This window comes from Schistocerca nitens, chromosome 1 (assembly GCF_023898315.1).
Source record: "Schistocerca nitens isolate TAMUIC-IGC-003100 chromosome 1, iqSchNite1.1, whole genome shotgun sequence".
Classification (NCBI taxonomy): domain Eukaryota; kingdom Metazoa; phylum Arthropoda; class Insecta; order Orthoptera; family Acrididae; genus Schistocerca; species Schistocerca nitens.
This window is the reverse complement of record NC_064614.1, coordinates 116797722-116815867: the sequence shown is the minus strand read 5'-3', so window position 1 is coordinate 116815867 and position 18146 is coordinate 116797722. Positions and strand designations below refer to the sequence as shown.

Below are 18146 nucleotides of genomic sequence, written 5' to 3'. Positions count from 1 at the left end.
GAAATGGAAACGACTATGAAAATCCGATAAAGCTTTGCACAGATGTGTTGGGTAGTGTCTCTAGTATAACCCCAGTTAGCATCACGTCGCTCTTCTCATTTCTGAGCTCGCAGTGAGTGCGTAAATATGTCTAGAAAATAGTGTCTTCCGCCAAGTACGAGGGCCTGGTGAGAAATTTCGCCTGAAGCTATGCAGCTAACATTACATAACTGTCGTGCTGTTTCTTCTTCAAGACAATTCTCAGCCGCATTCTGCAGGGGCAATGAAGATGCTCCTGCATCGTTTGCAAATGGAAATGTTAGATTACCCACAATACAGTCCGCAATTGTCTCCCCCTGAGTTTCATCTCTGGTCACATGAACCGCTGTCTTTGAAGACAACATTTTGACACAGACAACGAGGTGTAGGCCAGCGTGGAGAATTGGCGGAAAGCACTGGCGGCTGCCTTCTATGATGAGGCTATTGAAAAGTTGGTACAACGCTATGACAAAGGTCTAAGTCAGAACGGCGACTACGTAGAGAAGCAGCTGAAAGGTGTAGCTAATTGTTACAAGTAAAACATTTCTGATGTTCACTGTGGTTTCAATTTGGCAATCAATCGGAGCTTACTTTCTGAACAGGCCTCGTAGTAACCATTACTGTCTCTATATCTGGAAAGATCTACTCAGGTATCTTAGAAACTACATTCAGGAAGGAGGTGAATAAAAATTATACGGACCGTGTGGCTTTCGCCTAAAGGGAAGCATCCAGGATTTCATCATCACACTTTCAATGGCCAGACAAAATTTTCTGGAGAAAATCAAGATTTCTCATGCTCTATTTTAGGACTTGAAGGACATATTTGAATGTTTCCTGAGAGAAACGCGTAGCAGCACCAGAAGTCAATGAAACATAACCATGATGACACACATAACAAAGAAAAGACACATTTAAGTACTTGAGCTCTAACATCAATCGAAATAGGAATATGGAAGAAGAGAAATTAGGGAAACATTTAGAACAGTAGGAACAGGTTAATGGTTTCAGACTGAACTTCTCGAAGGTAGCTCCGTGTAGAGCAAATCGGCCTTCCAGACAGGGAAATGATTACCATTGGCAAGCGTCGCCAAACCCTTGCTGGCCAGAGCGGAATTTCAGGAGCGTGACCAGGCTCAGTTCGTAACGTCGGTGCTCACACCCAGTGAATTATATATTTTTGACGGACACTGAGCCCTCGGTCACGCTTTGTGTTGAATGCAGTGCAGAGAGCGACGAACTGGTGCCTACACAACTCTTCACGCCAGTGACTGGAGACCGCGGCAAGGAATGCTAGTTTTAAAGTACACTGACCTTGAAATGCTCTCACGATACGTTGGCGACGAAACCCAAGAGTAAAACGTAAAGACAAGTTGAAAAGAGAGCGAGCGACTTTATTAGAACGGCAGGGATTGGCAGGTGACCTCAAGAACTCAGCCAACAGTGACAATGATAACAAAAACCATGGTCCTATGTGGGGAACGGAAGGGGAAATGGAGTTATAATTTGGACATGAAAAGTAAGGCTTGGTGGGATGTAGGAGTCTTTCATTTGAGGTTGAAGGAGACGGCTAGGAGCGCAGCAACGCCGATCAGCTGACAGTCGTCTCTGGAGCAAAATGGTCAGATGTCAAAGGCCAACGACGCAGCTTGGATCTGTAAAAAAGAAAAAATAACCTCACACATTTCATAGCCTCATTCTTCAGCTTCATAATGAATTGAATATCATTTCAGTAACGGTCATAGTAACTGTGATATTTCTAAACTGAAGAGCCAAAGAAACTGGCACACCTGCCTAACACCATGCAGGACCCCCGCGAACACGCTAAAGTGCCGCAACTTGACGTGGCATGGACTCGACTAACGTCTGAAGGAGAGCTGGAGGGAACTGACACCATGAATCCTACAGGACTGTTCATAAATTCATAAGAGTACGTTACACGGCATCCCAGATATTCTCAATAATTTTAATGTGTGGGAAGTTCGGTGGCCAATGGAAGCGTTTGAACTCAGAAGAGTGTTCCTGGAGCCGCTCTCTAGCAATTCTGGACGTGTGGGGTGTCGCTTTGTCTTGCTGGAACTGCCCAAGTCCGTCGGAATGGATGCGGATGATCAGACGGTGTGCTTACGAACGTGTCACATCTCAGAGTGGTATCTACACGTATCAGGGGTCCCATATCACTCCAACTGCAAATGCCCCACACCATTACAGAGCATCCACGAGCTTGAACAGTCCCCTACTCACATGCAGGGTCCATGGATTCATAAAGTTGTCTCCATACCGCTCAATCAGGTGGCTGAGTGTACTCCGGTCCAGTTTACCACCAACGAAAAATAATTGGCAGTAACAGGGATCGAATTTGGGTCCCTCACATGAGGGTAGGCCACACAGGCGAAGACATCTTTTGGTTAAGACTTCTTTTTCACTATTTTGATTCTCTCCTTCATCTACTATCTCTTTAGATATAACCATCACTGTATGTCTTACAGCTGGATGACCTGTATGGCATATTTCAGTACTTATCTATTTGCACTGTTTTTACCTCCTCCCCCCCCCCCCCCCCACCCCCAACACTGTTCTTACAGAACAGTACGCAAAGGTAACTAACTGACCTATCAACATGTTTTTCACAGACATTTTTCTTGCTGCGCTTCATCACTTTTTTCTCAGAACACTTACTTTTTTTCCCATCCTTCTGTAGCACATTATTTCAGTGAACTCACCCGCCATTCTAATAAAGTCTCTCGCTCTCTTTTCAACTTTTATTTACGTTTTACTCTTGCTTTTCGTCACCAACGTATCGTGAGAGCATTTCACAGTCAGTGTACTTTAAAACTAGCATTCCTCGCCGCGGTCTCCAGTCGCTGGCGTGGTGAGTTGCGTAGGCGCCTGTTCGTCGCTCTCTGCACTGCATACAGCGATGCTTACTTGTAGATACACGCAAAGCGTGACCGAGGACTCAGTCTCCGTCCAAAATATATAATTCACTGGGCGTGAGCACCGACGTTACGAACTGAGACTGGTCACGCTCCTGAAATTCCGCCCTTGATATCAAGGCTTTGGCGACACTTGCCAATGGTGATCATATCCCTGCCTGGAAGGTCGATTTGTTCTCCATCATTGCAGTAGATCTCCACGGAGCTACGTCTTCGAGCTTTGTCCCCGACGTACCTCCCAGGAAACATATTCCTCCATTCTATAGCGGTTCTTAATACGACTCGATTTCTTTTGCTATAGAAATATTTTTATTTCACTGTCCTGTTACCTATACATTGTAGCCTCTCTCCCACTATATTTTGTTTACTCTTAACCGAAACAATTATCCATCCACGCCATTGGAGGCAGGTAAAGGATGATTTAACAGACAAAATGGTTCAATGGCTCTGAGCACTATGGGACTTAACATCTATGGTCATCAGTCCCCTAGAACTTAGAACTACTTAAACCTAATTAACCTAAGGATATCACACAACACCCAGCCATCACGAGGCAGAGAAAATCCCTGACCCCGCCGGGAATCGAACCCGGGAACCCGGGCGTGGGAAGCGAGAACGCTACCGCACGACCACGGGATGCGGGCTGATTAACAGACAGAACACAAGTATGTTGCCTAAAAGAATAAACGTTCTCTTTTCTTCACGAATATTGTAGTAATAAAGTCTGCAATTTAAGTGATAGGGTTGCTTTGGAAGGGTAACTAGCATGTATTTCGTTTATTGACTTCGAAAGTAACGCACTTCCTAACAATGGTTACACTCAACTATGCTCGTATAAGCAGTTAAATTTAGCTCCACTTTCCCACTAAAATGTGCCATTACTGCATTGGTTTTCTAAATTAAACTGCCATGCTACAATAGTTCACGGTATCCTCCATAATTGTTTAAATAATAACATAACCTGGCAAAGTACGCTGCTGAGTAAGAATAACGAGACTGATTTATCCACTAATTTCACATGTACGTAATTACGCCAACCTATTCCCGAATAAACCGATTAATGACTCAGCGTTACACTACCATTGACGGAAAACTAGCAAACTCGTATTTTGTCATCTGAAATCTCTCCATTTTTTGTGGGACCTTTCCACACGAAACTTGAATAACGGCTCCCCCTCTCCTCCCGCCCCTTTCCCTATGGACACACACACACACACACACACACACACACACACACACACACACATAGTCACACAAACACAAAAGCGCGCGAACGGTAGCACTTCTTAAACATCTATTCCGCCAAACGGCTAACTTACTTCATGTTAACGGAGTTCCAGAAGCAGGTTGCCTTTCCAGCGGCCTCCAGCGGTAACCAAAATTTGAATTTCATATAACTATTGACCGAATTCAAAGAGTTAAAACTTTTACTCGCTTACAAGGCCAACGACACATATTAAATATACCAACTCATCTGTAAGATAATCATTCGTTGCAAGCTGTTTTATACGTGTGAGTTCGATTCTTTAAAGAATCATGCGAGGGGGGGGGGGGGGGAGAGGGACGGAGGGAGTTTTCTGGTTATTGAACTCAAACACCCCGATAATGTCTCCTGCCGACAAAGGTGAGCTCAACTCCGAAAGTTTCAGAGAACCAGAGATGCGTAAAGGATATGACTATTTAATACTACTATCAATAGTGGTACCTATCATAATGCCTCACTAGACTTCCGTTTATATTATAATTGCTTTGACTACCAGCTCACTACAGAATTTTGTTCCTGACGAAGTTAATTTCTGTGTTTTTATAGGAAATGAAGTACTTTTCCGCTATGTATTACTATTGTTATTATTATTGTTTTAATTGTGTTTACTCGGGAAATTCAGAGTCCAATCCTTTTTTTATTTTATTTTGAAGAGTACAGGAAAGTGTTGTACCTGTAGGATAGCATAGAAACGAGCACATGTTTTTGTTCTGGCGAGCGTTTCAATAGAGTGACTGACTTCTAAATCACATTGTTAAGCGGCAGTTCATGGCGAGATCATCACATAACCTATTCTTGCACTGATCCCACTCATTAGTATAGTCAATTATTTAACGCTGCATGAAAACTACAGACAATGTTCATTACTGCAAGTGACTGCACAGCTAATTGTTTTTGTACTTTCCTTTTAATATGGTGAAAGGGACCTGTTATTTCTGCTGCCTCTGGGGCTTTCTTTGCCAGGCTTGCGACGGGCAGGTTGACTTAGAAGGACCGGAGTATCATAAAATTGTTTGGTGCTGAAAGGCATCCCCCACACAGGCACAGAACAGGGAAATGGTAGTCTTCTGTGTCTGGACAGCACAAGTGGAGAGGGCGGACAGTATTTCATAACACCTGCATTATGCGAGACACTAAAAGGAATCCTTTTGGCTAGATAAGTTCTCCAGGCCAAGTGAAAACAGGCAGGTTCAGACCGCGGGAACAGCCATTGGACGCTGCCATGTCACATGGATTTCCCATGCGTGCCTGTGTGCAAGGCTTTTGGTTGGTCATGGCTGGAAATCTGTCGTGTAATGGGAGAAATGTTTTGACTTCTTTTCTGCAGCGTATCATTATTGATTAACTAAGAAAAAATCCGCAAGAGAAAGAAACTGTTAAACTGGTTCAGACAATTATTATTGCTCGGATTCGTCATCCACACCACATGCACATTCCCTAACAACCCATATGGTCGCACTATGTACATGACGATGTTGTACTTTAAAACAGTTTTTCACATATGGAAAAACCTTACTTTTCCAGAGTACATTTCGTAACTTCACAAACGACTGCAACACACATAACGTGAATGCTATCATTCTAAAATGAAATAACAAAGTACTGTATATTAAACTTATATTACAACATACTTCTTCCTGTTTGTTATGGCGTGCACTTTGGTCCTGACAGTGCGATCCAACTGAATAAAAATTAAGCCAGTAAATAAACCCGCTCACCTGCCAACAGAGTCCACACAGTGAGCTGCAGTGATGGCCCAGTAGTCGCCGATGATGGACGCACCGCACCAGTGGGCGCCGTTTTTCTGCAGGGACAGCTGGAACACCAGACTGACGTGTCAGTGCAAAATGAATCGGTGGATGTTGTACGGTATAAGGTTATAGACATGAATGACAATATGAACAAACCGATATCATTGTTGCGTACTAACTGAAACAGAATCACACTTGTAATTCACAATACATTTTAATGTTGAAACCCATGATACTTATTGTAAGCGTACTGTCATACCTCTGGCTTAGTTGTGGAGTATCTTTGCGGGGAGCCGCGTCTGTAGAGAGTCGAGCACGGGACAAGAAACTGTTATGTTGTGTAGTGTGTAGCTCTGCATGCAAGAAGCACTGTTAGTATTCAGGTTGAACTTTTGCTACAAGTGCTACTACAGGGAAGTGATTAAATATGGAAGTAATTCAGAGGAAAGTGCGTCAAGATGTAATTAAAAATGAGCAGTGCCGCCGATAACGTATTTGTGTATCCTCTCGTTGCGTGTCGCACAGCATCAATCATCCGCGCCGTGTTCGGTCTCCCGGAATGAACTGATGTGAATCAGTAGAAATTAGTTACCATAAAAGAGTCAAGTGCCAGTGTCTTGTAGCGAGCGTGAGGACGTGCCTTCGATCATTGCGTTTCCGCATTATCAACAATCAGCCGCGACGGTTACGCGCACGCTCGTACAAGTGAGAACTGAGAACTGAAAAATTAGCTTTACGAACAGTGTTATCTCATTACTAGTGACAAGGAAGACTATTACCAGATATCTGTATGTGCGACGAGCGTAAGAACTTTCGTTCGATCATTCGGCTTCCGCATCGTCAACAATCACCCGCGTCGTGTCGGTTACGCGTACGCTCGTCAGAATGATCTTTTTGGACTGTTAATCATCAAGATGGTTAATTGGGATAAACATTGACGATTTAGAGTGTAAACGGTGCAACCTGTGGTTTCCATACCGTCTCAAAATATAGATGTTCATACCAGACATAGGACAGTGGAGTGTTTTATCGTCGAGTGGCTCCCCTAAACCCGCTTGCATATTTCGATAGATAATTTCAGACATGCCAACAGCATTGTGGAACAGAACAGTAGGACCGCCGCGGGATTATCAGGTTCGTGGTGTGGACAGGGCGCACGGTCAAGAAAAGCAACGGTCACGAAACGAGAAGTCAGTTTAACGTTCCCCACCCATTTGTACTTTCGGGCATATTACATTACGTATAGTCAGTATTAATTTAACCTGTCAGTAATTAAACTGACGATTTTGGTTAGTCATATGTTATCACAGTACATAAACATAACATTTTGTTAGTAAATTTCGTCATCGTCTCTTCTTTTGGAACATTAAAGTACAATGTAAGGCAAGAATAAGATAAACTGGTGTAATTGATGTACATTTAATGAGGAGCATACAAAAAACACCGTCCGAACAGGCCTCGAAGGCCCAACGATACCGACTGACCGCCGTGTCATCCTCTGCCAACAGGTGTCACTGAATGTGGATATGGAGGGGCATGTGGCCAGCACACCGCTCTCCCGGCCGTTGTCAGTTTTCGTGACCGGTGCCGCTACTTCTCAACAAGTAGCCCCTCAATTCGTCTCACAAGGGCTGAGTCCAACCGGCTGGCAGACAACACTCGGCAGCCCAGACGGTGACCCATCCAAGTACTAGCCAAGCCCGACAGCACTTAACTTCGATGATCTTACGGCAAGGCCGTTGGCTGATGAGGAGTATATAGATTACGTACTAGATCTACAACTTTGCTTCCGCCGTTTTTTCTCGAAGTTCGGGGCTTTATTGTGAAATTTTACAAAAAAATTATTATTCATAGTATTGCCCATCGCTGGCCACTGTATTATCCCATCTTTCGGATAGCATACGAATCCCGTGGCGGAAGAACTGGGCGTCTTTTGTGGGGATCGATCAATCGATTCAATTTTGCACTTGTTCGTATGATCGGAAGTGCTGGTCAGCCAGAGTGTATGCCACTGATCGAAAAAGGTGGTAGTCAGAGAGAGCAACGTATGGAGAAAACGGCAGGAGGGACAGGACTTCTCATTTCAACTTATCCGTGTATATTTTGACGGGTTTTGTGACATGGGGTCGAGCACTGACCTGCTGCAAAATTACCTTTACGTGTCTATCGCTGTATTGTGGCCGTTTGTGTTTCAGTGCTGGACTCGAACGCATCAATTGCTTTCGATAATGATGTACTGTGACTGTCTTTGTTTCAGTAATTACGAAAAATTTCTGTCTTCCCACGCCATGCCGGTCTTCGACATCAAAATCGTCGTTCTTAAGGCGTTGAAAAGATTCTATGCACGTTGTTCCACTAATAGTTCCCTCACCATTCGTCTTACCCAGAATTTTAAGAGCCACAGCCGCAGATTTCTTCATGTTAAAGCAGAAAATTAAAACTTCCCGCAAATGGCGAGAAATGGGTAAGTAAGTTGACGTACTTAATGGAGAATAACCTTATGCTGCAATCACAAATCGACTAATATTTTTATGGATTTATATTTACAGACGCCTAAGCTTATTGTATTACAGCTATGACCAACCACCTGAACCTCACTTGCCGCTACTGCCGTCCATTGCAAAACGTCGGAAGCAGAGTTGTAGACCTAATAATACTGAAAACTTCGTTTACAAGGTTCTGATCAAAATCAATAATGAAATTAGCGTTAAAAAAACGCTTGGATAAACTTCCGTTGTTGATAGTTGTAAAATATTCCAGAAACTGTTCTTCTGAAATGCTCTCCCGCTAAAGTCGAATTTGTAGAAGACAATGCGGCACGTCGGATTTCTCTCAATCTCTCACAGTTATTATTTAGATTTCAAGCGTGCTATTGTTGTATTAATATGTTCCAGCATCGGCATTCTAATGGAAACGATTTTGTGAAGTTGTAGGAATACAGGTATATGGAAAAAATGAAGAATAATAAATCACGGGATTCGAACAACCATAGTTTCATTCATACTAAGGGAAAGCCCTGGACCCACTAGACGACGATGTGGACCAACTACTGCCTTGAACCAAAAATTTGTATTAAATTATTTTATGTTTTTTGAACACTTGCTTCCTTACTTAAAATACCTAGAAGTACACCTCGGCGGGCATACGACTGTTTCAATGTGGATGCATATCATCGTTCATCCCCTAGCGGGAATACAGTGAGGCTGCGAGCGCCGAGGAATATGAACGAGGTTGTAACATCAGAGGCGAGCAGCAGTCGGGAATTTGAGTTGGAAGGATAGCGTGTCCGGATGGCCGAGGCGGTCGAGGCGAGAATCTGGGTTCCAGTCCCGGTATGGTTATCAATTTTCAAGAGCAGCTGTTGAATTATTTCCACGTCCAAAGCAGCCAACTCGAACAAATTTCCCTTTAGTTAAAACTATTGTTCCAGTGTTTGTCATAGTCCTAAACTGGATAAAGTAAGACGGAATACATGTTAATTTATATATGGAACCACCTGCGTTTCGCTGATGATGTAGCACTTATTGTGTATACATCAGATAAACAACCAATGGAAGGACTTAACAGAGTAAGTCTGGAAAACCAATACTATAATGCCGCAATAAATTCATATACATTGATACCTCGAAAACGAAATTGTACCAGTTACCAACAAGTTGACTATTTTTGCACTTACGGAGTTCTATAAAAAATTGGATCTACAACAAATGACAGAAGACGAAAAATAACCATGAATTTCTTTCGTGAACTACGCTTCCTTTTTACAATCAGAATGTTTTACGAGATTATAGTAATGGCAAAAGACAACGGCTTTAAACACGAAAATCATTCAAAAAATTAATGTCGGTCAGCGCTCAGTGGAGACATGTAAGCTAGGAACTATGCGGAAGGAGTAGAAAACAAAGAAATTGATAGGGAAACAGACATATTTCTGACTCTAACAAAAATGAAATGGAGATGGGCAGGAAAAGTTTGGCGATGGATGTTCATCGGACAGGGGAAGTTCTATGATGGATTGCAAAGGAAGAGAGAAGACTGAGTGACGATCTCATGGAACTTCGGTAGACGAAATTAGAAAACCTGCAAGAGGAACATCAATGCGTATAGCTGCAGAACGTGTTGCGTGCAAAGTTATAGAGGAGATCTTTATCCAGTAGTGGCTGGTGATTATGAAAAGTGGATTTATGGCGGGTACTCACCTGTGACGTGAATTCGCCTCGTTCAGCTGGCTCGCCGTTAACTATTCTTCCATTCAGTGGCGACACCGCCTGCGTCGTCGGGGCACCTGTAATACACAACCATAACACACAGGGTTTAGAGGACTACTCTAGAGATGATATTTCGTCTTTGATCCCTACAGAACTCTGCGTTAGGCCCGGTACCAGCGTGGCCGTTGGGCGATGCACCAGATGCATGTTGCCTATTTTGATGATTTCCAGAGCCAACAAAGCTTAGATTTTCAGTATTTCACACAACTGAATTATTGACCGAATTTAAATATTTAAAATGGCATCACAGTTCTCATTAAGATATATAATCTCACGTTAACGGTTTAACACAGTAATTCAAACATCAAACTTAGAAACTGTGGAGACGTTTTGAGACAGCTTAACTATCTTTGTCTAATATCTGAGCGTGAGAGGGCTTAGCGACTTTCAGCAAATTTTCACTTAATTTCAAATGTCTGCAAAACTTTTTCTCGCTGACATCGCTCTCAAAATGATAAAAGGAAACTAGTTTATCGCTTACCACATTTTCGCTGTTCATACGAGATACTTCAACATAAGACTCAGTATTTTAATTTATTACTTCTTTACTATTAACTCTATTGGAGACATATTCTACAAATAGTATCCACATACAACGCTGAATGTACCTGTAAATACATAGCACTGTACGATAATTGGACTTGACATTTTATACGTGCATCGGAGTTCGATTCTCTAAGGAGTCTTGTTGGAAGGGGGGCTGGGGAGAGGGTGTGAGGTGGGTGCTTACTGGTGCTTTCAGATGCTTCGACAGGAGTGAAGCGATCGTGCCGTTATTACGCTGACGTCCTTCCAATTTCTATATATTCACCAGCTTAGGGACTCACTCTGCATCAGAAGTCTTATAAGGTAGATTCCACAACCCCGAAACTGAAACAGTTCGCAGAGATAACAATGATGTTTCAATCCAAAAGATTGTTGAGGAGAAATTGTGCCTGAACAGTCTGCTTCATTTTCCAGAATAGCTTTATTTATGTTTTAAGTTAAATTACAATTGATTATTATCGACTGTGACATCACCCTGAGTCTCTATAAACTGTTCGTCTAAGCCTTACTGTTTGTATGGAGTGTTCTGAAGCTATTCGTTCAAATTAACACAGAAGGAGGAGAACATCAAAAGAAATATATTTCGACAAGGAACATATGGGCTCCGAAGTCAGGTTGTAATGTTAGGGAACATTTTGTCAGTGGTGCTGACATAGACTGTTGTGTCCGTGTGCTGACTGGGAATGTCTGCTGACATTCACAACTGCTCTGTGTACGGATGGTTGGCTCGGACGTCTGCTTGGAAACACTCCGATTCATTCGTAACCATCATGCCTTATGACACTAATGGTAAGTTACTGGTAAACACAGCGATTCAGGTCCGCAGCTCGTGGTCTGGTGGCTAGCGTTGCTACCTCTGGATCATGGGGTCCCGGGTTCGATTCCCTGCCTGTTTGGGGATTTTCTCTGCCCGGGGACTGGGTGTCCTCATCATTTCATCATCATCCTCATCATTCGTGACAGTGGCTAGACTGGACTGTGAAAAGAACTGGACTGTGAAAAAACTGGGACTTTGTACGGGCGCTGATGACCGCGCAGTTGAGCGCCCCACAAATCAAACATCACAGCGATTCAGTCGCACTCATTATTGCCTTGTGACGACAACAACAGTGTACATGGAGCGGTTTACGTACACTGAAATGGCTGACATGCATCTGCTATACGGGTCTGTGAATGGATGAACTGTAGTGAGAGGATGTCGGCAGGGCTTTCGCGACCGTCAAGTCCCACAACACCCAACATTCGGACGTCGGCATCACCTGCTGCGTAAAATAGGCACTTCCCGTGCAAGTATGCGTGATACAAGTCAAAATCGAACAGTGTTAACTCCCGAAATGATAGACGAGATTCTGCAACATGCTGAAGACACTCCATCTACAAGTACACTAAGTATTGAACGCATCCTTAGTGTCAAATATACCCTTGTCTGGAATGTGTTACAGCACCAGCAGCTTTATCGTTTCCATATTCAGCGCGTCGCATCATTAGCACCTGAAGATTTTTCACAACATAGGCAGTTCGCACAATGGTTTTTACAACAGACTGCCCTCCACCCAGTAATACCGGCCGAGGCCCTGTATACCGACGAGGATTTGTCACCCGTGAAAGGTGTTTCAGTATCCACAATTCGCTTGTTTGGGCACGTGTGAATCCACGAACTACTCGACTTCGTGCTCATCAACAGCGATTCGGTGTTACTGAGTGGGTGGTAGTGATAAGTTGATTGGGCTATAGATTCCTATATTCCACCTCAACGAACAGAGATACCACATTTTCGTGGAACATTTGTTGCCAGAACTGCTGGAGGCTGTATATATGAACGTTAGACAAAGGATCTGCTTTCAGCACGGTGTGACGCCAGCCCATTTCAGCATTTCTGTGAGAAATCATTTGACAGCTCCTTTGTGGATCGATGGGGGTCAGGCGTGTGACCTGGCCACCCAGGTCACCTGACCTCATGTGTCTGGATTTCTTCCTCGGGAGGGGAATATCAAGGAGTTGTGTATGGAACAGTTGTGGAAACAGAAGATCTCGTTGCTAGAATTGCCGTCGTCGCAGGTGCCATTGCAGACATGCCAGGAATCTTCGAGCGGACACAACAATCAATGGTCCGACAATGTACCGCTTGCACACGGACCAGTGGACACGCATTTGAGCAGTTCCCTTGAATGCCACTTCTGTTATTAGCATTCTGAACTACCTACTGTATAAATAGTCCTTACGTTTAAAAATTGTCATCAGCGACAATATGAACCATAACTATATATACTCAACAAATTATTTTAATTTTTTTAAGGGTATTACAATCTTCTAAAGAACTTTTTTGTAGCCCCGTTAATTGTTACCAGATCCTTTATTATAAGATCACACATAATCGGTTTCGCGACGATTAATAGAATCCTCAGGTGTATACATATAACTAATTTAAAATTGGTGCGTTAAAATACGCGGCCTCCCAACGTTCATATGGCGTTCGAATTGTCAGGACCGCCTAAACTGGATGGTTACAAGATGAAACATCAAAAATTCGCTTACGTGCTCGTTCTACTTCACATCGCTTTGCAAAGTAACGCGTAGAAATTTAATCGACGACACTTTATCAAGAAGCACAACACTAATACTGTATTGGAACATAACAGGATTGCTTTTCCTACTCTTTTACATTAACTTAGATTTTTCTGTATTTAGGGCAAGCTGCCATTCATAACACCAAAAATAAATTGTTTCTAAATGACGCTGTATCTTCCTAAAGTCACTCAATGACGGTATTTCCAACATGCTACAGCGTCGTCAGCAAACTGACACGGATTGCTGTTCACCCTATCCATCATATCAGTTCCCTGGGACACTCTTGACGATGCCTTTGTCTCTGACGAACAGTCGCTGTCGAAGACAGAACGCTGGTTTCTATGACTTAAGACGTCTTAGAGTCACTAACATATTCCGTGAGCTTAGACATTCGTTAACAGGCTGCAATGGGGCACTGCGTGAAACGTTTTCCGCAAATGTAGGAATATATCATATGCTAGTTGGCCTTCATCCACGATTCGCAGGATTTTTTTTTTTATTTATCAGTCTTTCTGATTTGTATGATGTTCCATGCCACGAATTTTTATCCCGTGTGACCTCAGAGTAACACTTGTGTCCTACACGATCAATTATTTGTAGGATGTAATATGTCTTTACAGCTCCCTCTAGTACCATGGAAGTTATTCCTTGATGTCTTAGCACATGTAATCTTCGCAGAAAATTGGTTGAACGTAGCAAGCCGAGTTTCGCATGAACGATGCTTTTTAGATTCAAGCTGATTTTTGGACAGAAGCTTTTCTATCTCAAGGAAAATAATTACATTCGAAATTAAAATAAGCTCAAACTGACGTTAAGGATACCGGTCTGTAATATTGGTGGTTCGTTTTATACGGCACATCGTTTACGTACCTTGTGAACAGTAACTAGCCTGTGTGTACGCAGTACTCACTTTCTCTTCTGACGAAGTGAAGTTAGTGGCCTGAAGCGATAACGGCGTGTTCCGGAGCGAAGCGATGCCATGTGAGCAGTACTGTCAGCCGCGCTTGGCAATTGAAACAATGTTGCGCGAGCAAGACACGTAATCTCGACTCAACTTGAGTGAGCCAGTTCGTGTAAGTACTCCTAGGTGACGTGTGAGAAGCACGCACTTGGTTAGAAAGTCTTCTGTTCTCCAACATCTTGCAAATATGTACATAGCTAACTGTTCGATGGAGCGGAACTGTATCGGAGGCTGATCCCGGTGGCGGTTCGAGTCCTCCCTCGGGCATGGGTGTGTGTATTTGTCCTTAGGATAATTTAGGTTAAGTAATGTGTAAGCATAGCGACTGATGACCTTAAAAGTTAAGTCCCATAAGTTAAAAAAAAAAAACTGTATCGGGGGCTTTTAGATATCATGAAACACGAACTAGAAAGCTATCCTCTAATTAGATCCTTCATCTCGGGATGAAAGGAACAAGCTGGGTTTCATACTACCAGTGCTTACGAAAGTAGTGTTGTTTCCAACAGAGAAGGATTTTGATCTTCAAACAAAAGTGATAAACCGCGTTGCGCGGCCCCTCCCGTCAGAGGTTCGAGTCTTCCCTCGGGCATGGGTGTCTAGGGAACGATTACTTCAGCAGTTTAGGACTTCAAACACATTTGAACATTTTTCATTAACCACGAGCACATAGTATTTCTATGTGAAGCAAGGTAGGCCCAAGTAAACCTCAAAAAATGACAGTTTAAGAATTAACTGTAGGTGTTATGTGACTTCTACTACATCTCGTGCTCCTACAGGAGATGGACAAAAATTTGGAAATACCGAAAGAAATGCAGATTTCAACCTATATGCAGATGCTAACCTATCCTTCAGGTTGCGCTGTTGTATTTGACCATGTACGACATTTGTGCAGTGTTCTCAATGCGTTGCAAGTGGCGGTCGCGGCTCGAACAGTGTTCTGTTAGTTGTGAGTGCATTAAGTCGGAGTTAAGTGAAGTCGAAGTCGAACTTGGCCAAATTGTTGGTGATCGTATGGAACTTGCTCTAGTTACCAAGGTAGCAGAAGAATTTGTTGTTTCAGGCAACATACCGAAGTTTTATAGCGCATGCAGGAAAAGTGGGAAAACATCATCCGCTAAGTCACAACGCGAACGAAACTGTGTGTTGGGTGATCCTGACGAATGGCCATTGTACAGGATTGTGTCGAAAAATAAGTGGACTACAGCTGCAAAATCACTTCAAGACTGTATCTCCCACTGGCGGGCCCTGTCAGTACCAAAGCAACACGAAGGGAGCTCCAAAAGTCAGGAATTGCAGGGCGAGCTACAATTCCAAAACCACTCATCAGTGGAACGGGAAAAACGTTGTGTCGAAGTCATAAAACCTGGACTGTGGATCAATGGAAGAAAGCCATTTGGTCGGATAACTACCAGTATTGTTTCACACTGTTTGGAAATTCTGGCCGAATTTACGTGAAACGTGTCGGGGTTTCGGAGATGATTTTGGCAGATCATGCTCTTCCATGGGTCCCACGGGTAGTCCGGACACTCACATTACTGCCAAGGATTACGTGAACATTCTGGCAGATCAGGTCCACCCCATTGTACAATGTTCGTTCTTCTGTGGTGGTGATGTGCTCCAGGACAGGGCCCATGTTCACACAGCTCGCATCTTCCAGGGCTGGTTTTCTGACGACGAGGGTGATTTGTCGCATCTCCGCTGTCCACCACACCCAACATATCTCGATATTATTGAACCTTTGTGGTCTACTTTGCAGAAAAAGCTGCGCGATCGCAATATACCGCCATCATCATTATCTGAATCAGCCATTATTTTGCAAGAATAATAGTATAATATTCTCTTGAAAACCGTACAGAACCTATATTTATCGATTCCGAGACGACTGGAAACTGTTTCAAATAACAACTTTTTTCCTAAAGCATATCAAGCATAGTAATGTGCTGTGTTTATCATGTTTCCAAATTTTTGGCCACCTCTGTGTCTCCTGCTTGCGCTCGGTCGGCTGATGTAAACACAGTGTGTTGCCACAATGTCACACATGTGCTTTACATTCCATGTTTATGTTTAGAATCCAAAGAATATCTATTAAGCAAAGTTAAATATAGAATTTAAAGCACATGCCTGAGGCTGTTACTGCCATGATGAATATTATGAAGTGTTTGACGTGCCACGGCGTCTGCAAGATTTGTTGCAAAGGCAAAATTTTATACATCGTCCTGGAAAGATATACGGACCCAATCAAGCCGAAACGCCTTCCTCTGACACATCCATAAGTACATGCAATTTTTTATATCACATCAAATTCAAGCACATTAGCATCTTTTGGCTAATCGCACAACATGTAAAGTGTCGCTAACTACCTAATCATTCTTGTGTAGTGCAGGAGCGGATGACATGTTGCTGCCGAATATATTACTGTAATTTGAAAAGTTAGCAGTCTGAATATAGGCTTGATAGTTCGAAACTGGCAATGGCACAAAAATAAAGTTTCTTAAAGGTATATTTGTCTGGTTACGTTCTTCACCAACAATCCGTAACGGCCGCAGAGATCATCAAGATCCAGCATGTGTAAAATTATCACGGAGAATTTAATGTGGATGGCCTGACGGAGCCCTGAACCGAGTTCCTCCGTAATATGAGCCCATTGTCTCAACCACAGTGCCACCTCGTTTGGTATTTACGGACAAAAAGGGAAGCCTAAGGTGACTGAAGTTAATAGAAGGAAGAGTAATAGCTTACTTAACATAAAAATTCGGACCTGTGGACAGTGGAGGGTGTGAAACAATTCCTCTGTTCAGGAAAGAAAATTAAACAGCACCGTCAAAGCAAGTAGGGTGGCACGGGGCAAGAAAGATTTCTTCAATCAGAGAACCCTGCTGGCATTAGATGAGGTAATGGGGAAGAACTTTCTTGGAGGACGAGGAGGAGATTAGTGTTTAACGTCCCGTCGACAACGAGGTCATTAGAGACGGAGCGCAAGCTCGGGTGAGGGAAGGATGGGGAAGGAAATCGGCCGTGCCCTGTCAAAGGAACCATCCCGGCATTTGCCTGAAGCTATTTAGGGAAATCACGGAAAACCTAAATCAGGATGGCCGGAGACGGGATTGAACCGTCGTCCTCCCGAATGCGAGTCCAGTGTGCTAACCACTGCCCCACCTCGCTCGGTTCAACTTTCTTGAAAGTGTTCGTTGGGGTGCACGGCATTGTACGGAAGTGAATAGTGGACCACCTAAAATACGGAGGAGAAGGAACCAGAAGTAATGACACGTGGTGCTATCGAAGAAAGTTGAAAACTAAATGCGCAGTTGAAATACGAAATGAAGAAGTGATAGAACGAATCGATGAGGAAACAAGTCTACGGATAAATTTTACCAGTAAGTAGATACTTGTTACCGGGGCGTCTGATACGGATCCCGAAATAGTTAATAAGGCGCTGGAAGGGGTGGTGGAGGAGAAAGATAGTGCGGGCATAGTGCGATATATATTCGGAAGTGAAAAATTAACACGATGTTAGAAAAGATGGAAGGCATCATCATTCCGGTCGAACGTGTGATGTCTTTAAGGAGTTCATTTTAAATATCTACAGCTATACTCTGCAACCCATCTCACGGTTTGTGTAACAGCGATCATCTGGTACCACTATCAGATCCCCCCTTCTTCGTTCTATTCGATAGACCTCCGCATTATGTCCAATTTCTTGAATTTTTTCATTGTGGATGATTCGCGAGACATATGTGGAATGAAGTAAAATATTTTCCGACTCTACCGGAATTACGGTAGAAAATAACTCCGAGATGCAGTACGAATCTCTTATAGCTTTTGCCACCGAAGCTTGTT

The 18146-nt window shown here is 43.2% G+C and overlaps 1 protein-coding gene across 1 annotated transcript in view; it reads right to left on the bottom strand.

The window, feature by feature from the left end:
- LOC126263089 (trypsin-like) overlaps positions 1-18146 on the bottom strand; it is a 59055-nt gene that overhangs the window by 35892 nt on the left and 5017 nt on the right. The window contains exons 2-3 of the mRNA XM_049960454.1: positions 10166-10251; positions 5934-6031 (exon numbers count right to left, since the gene is read on the bottom strand). Of these exons, the coding sequence (XP_049816411.1) occupies positions 5934-6031; positions 10166-10251 (184 nt within the window). The remainder of the gene's footprint in view (positions 1-5933; positions 6032-10165; positions 10252-18146) is intronic.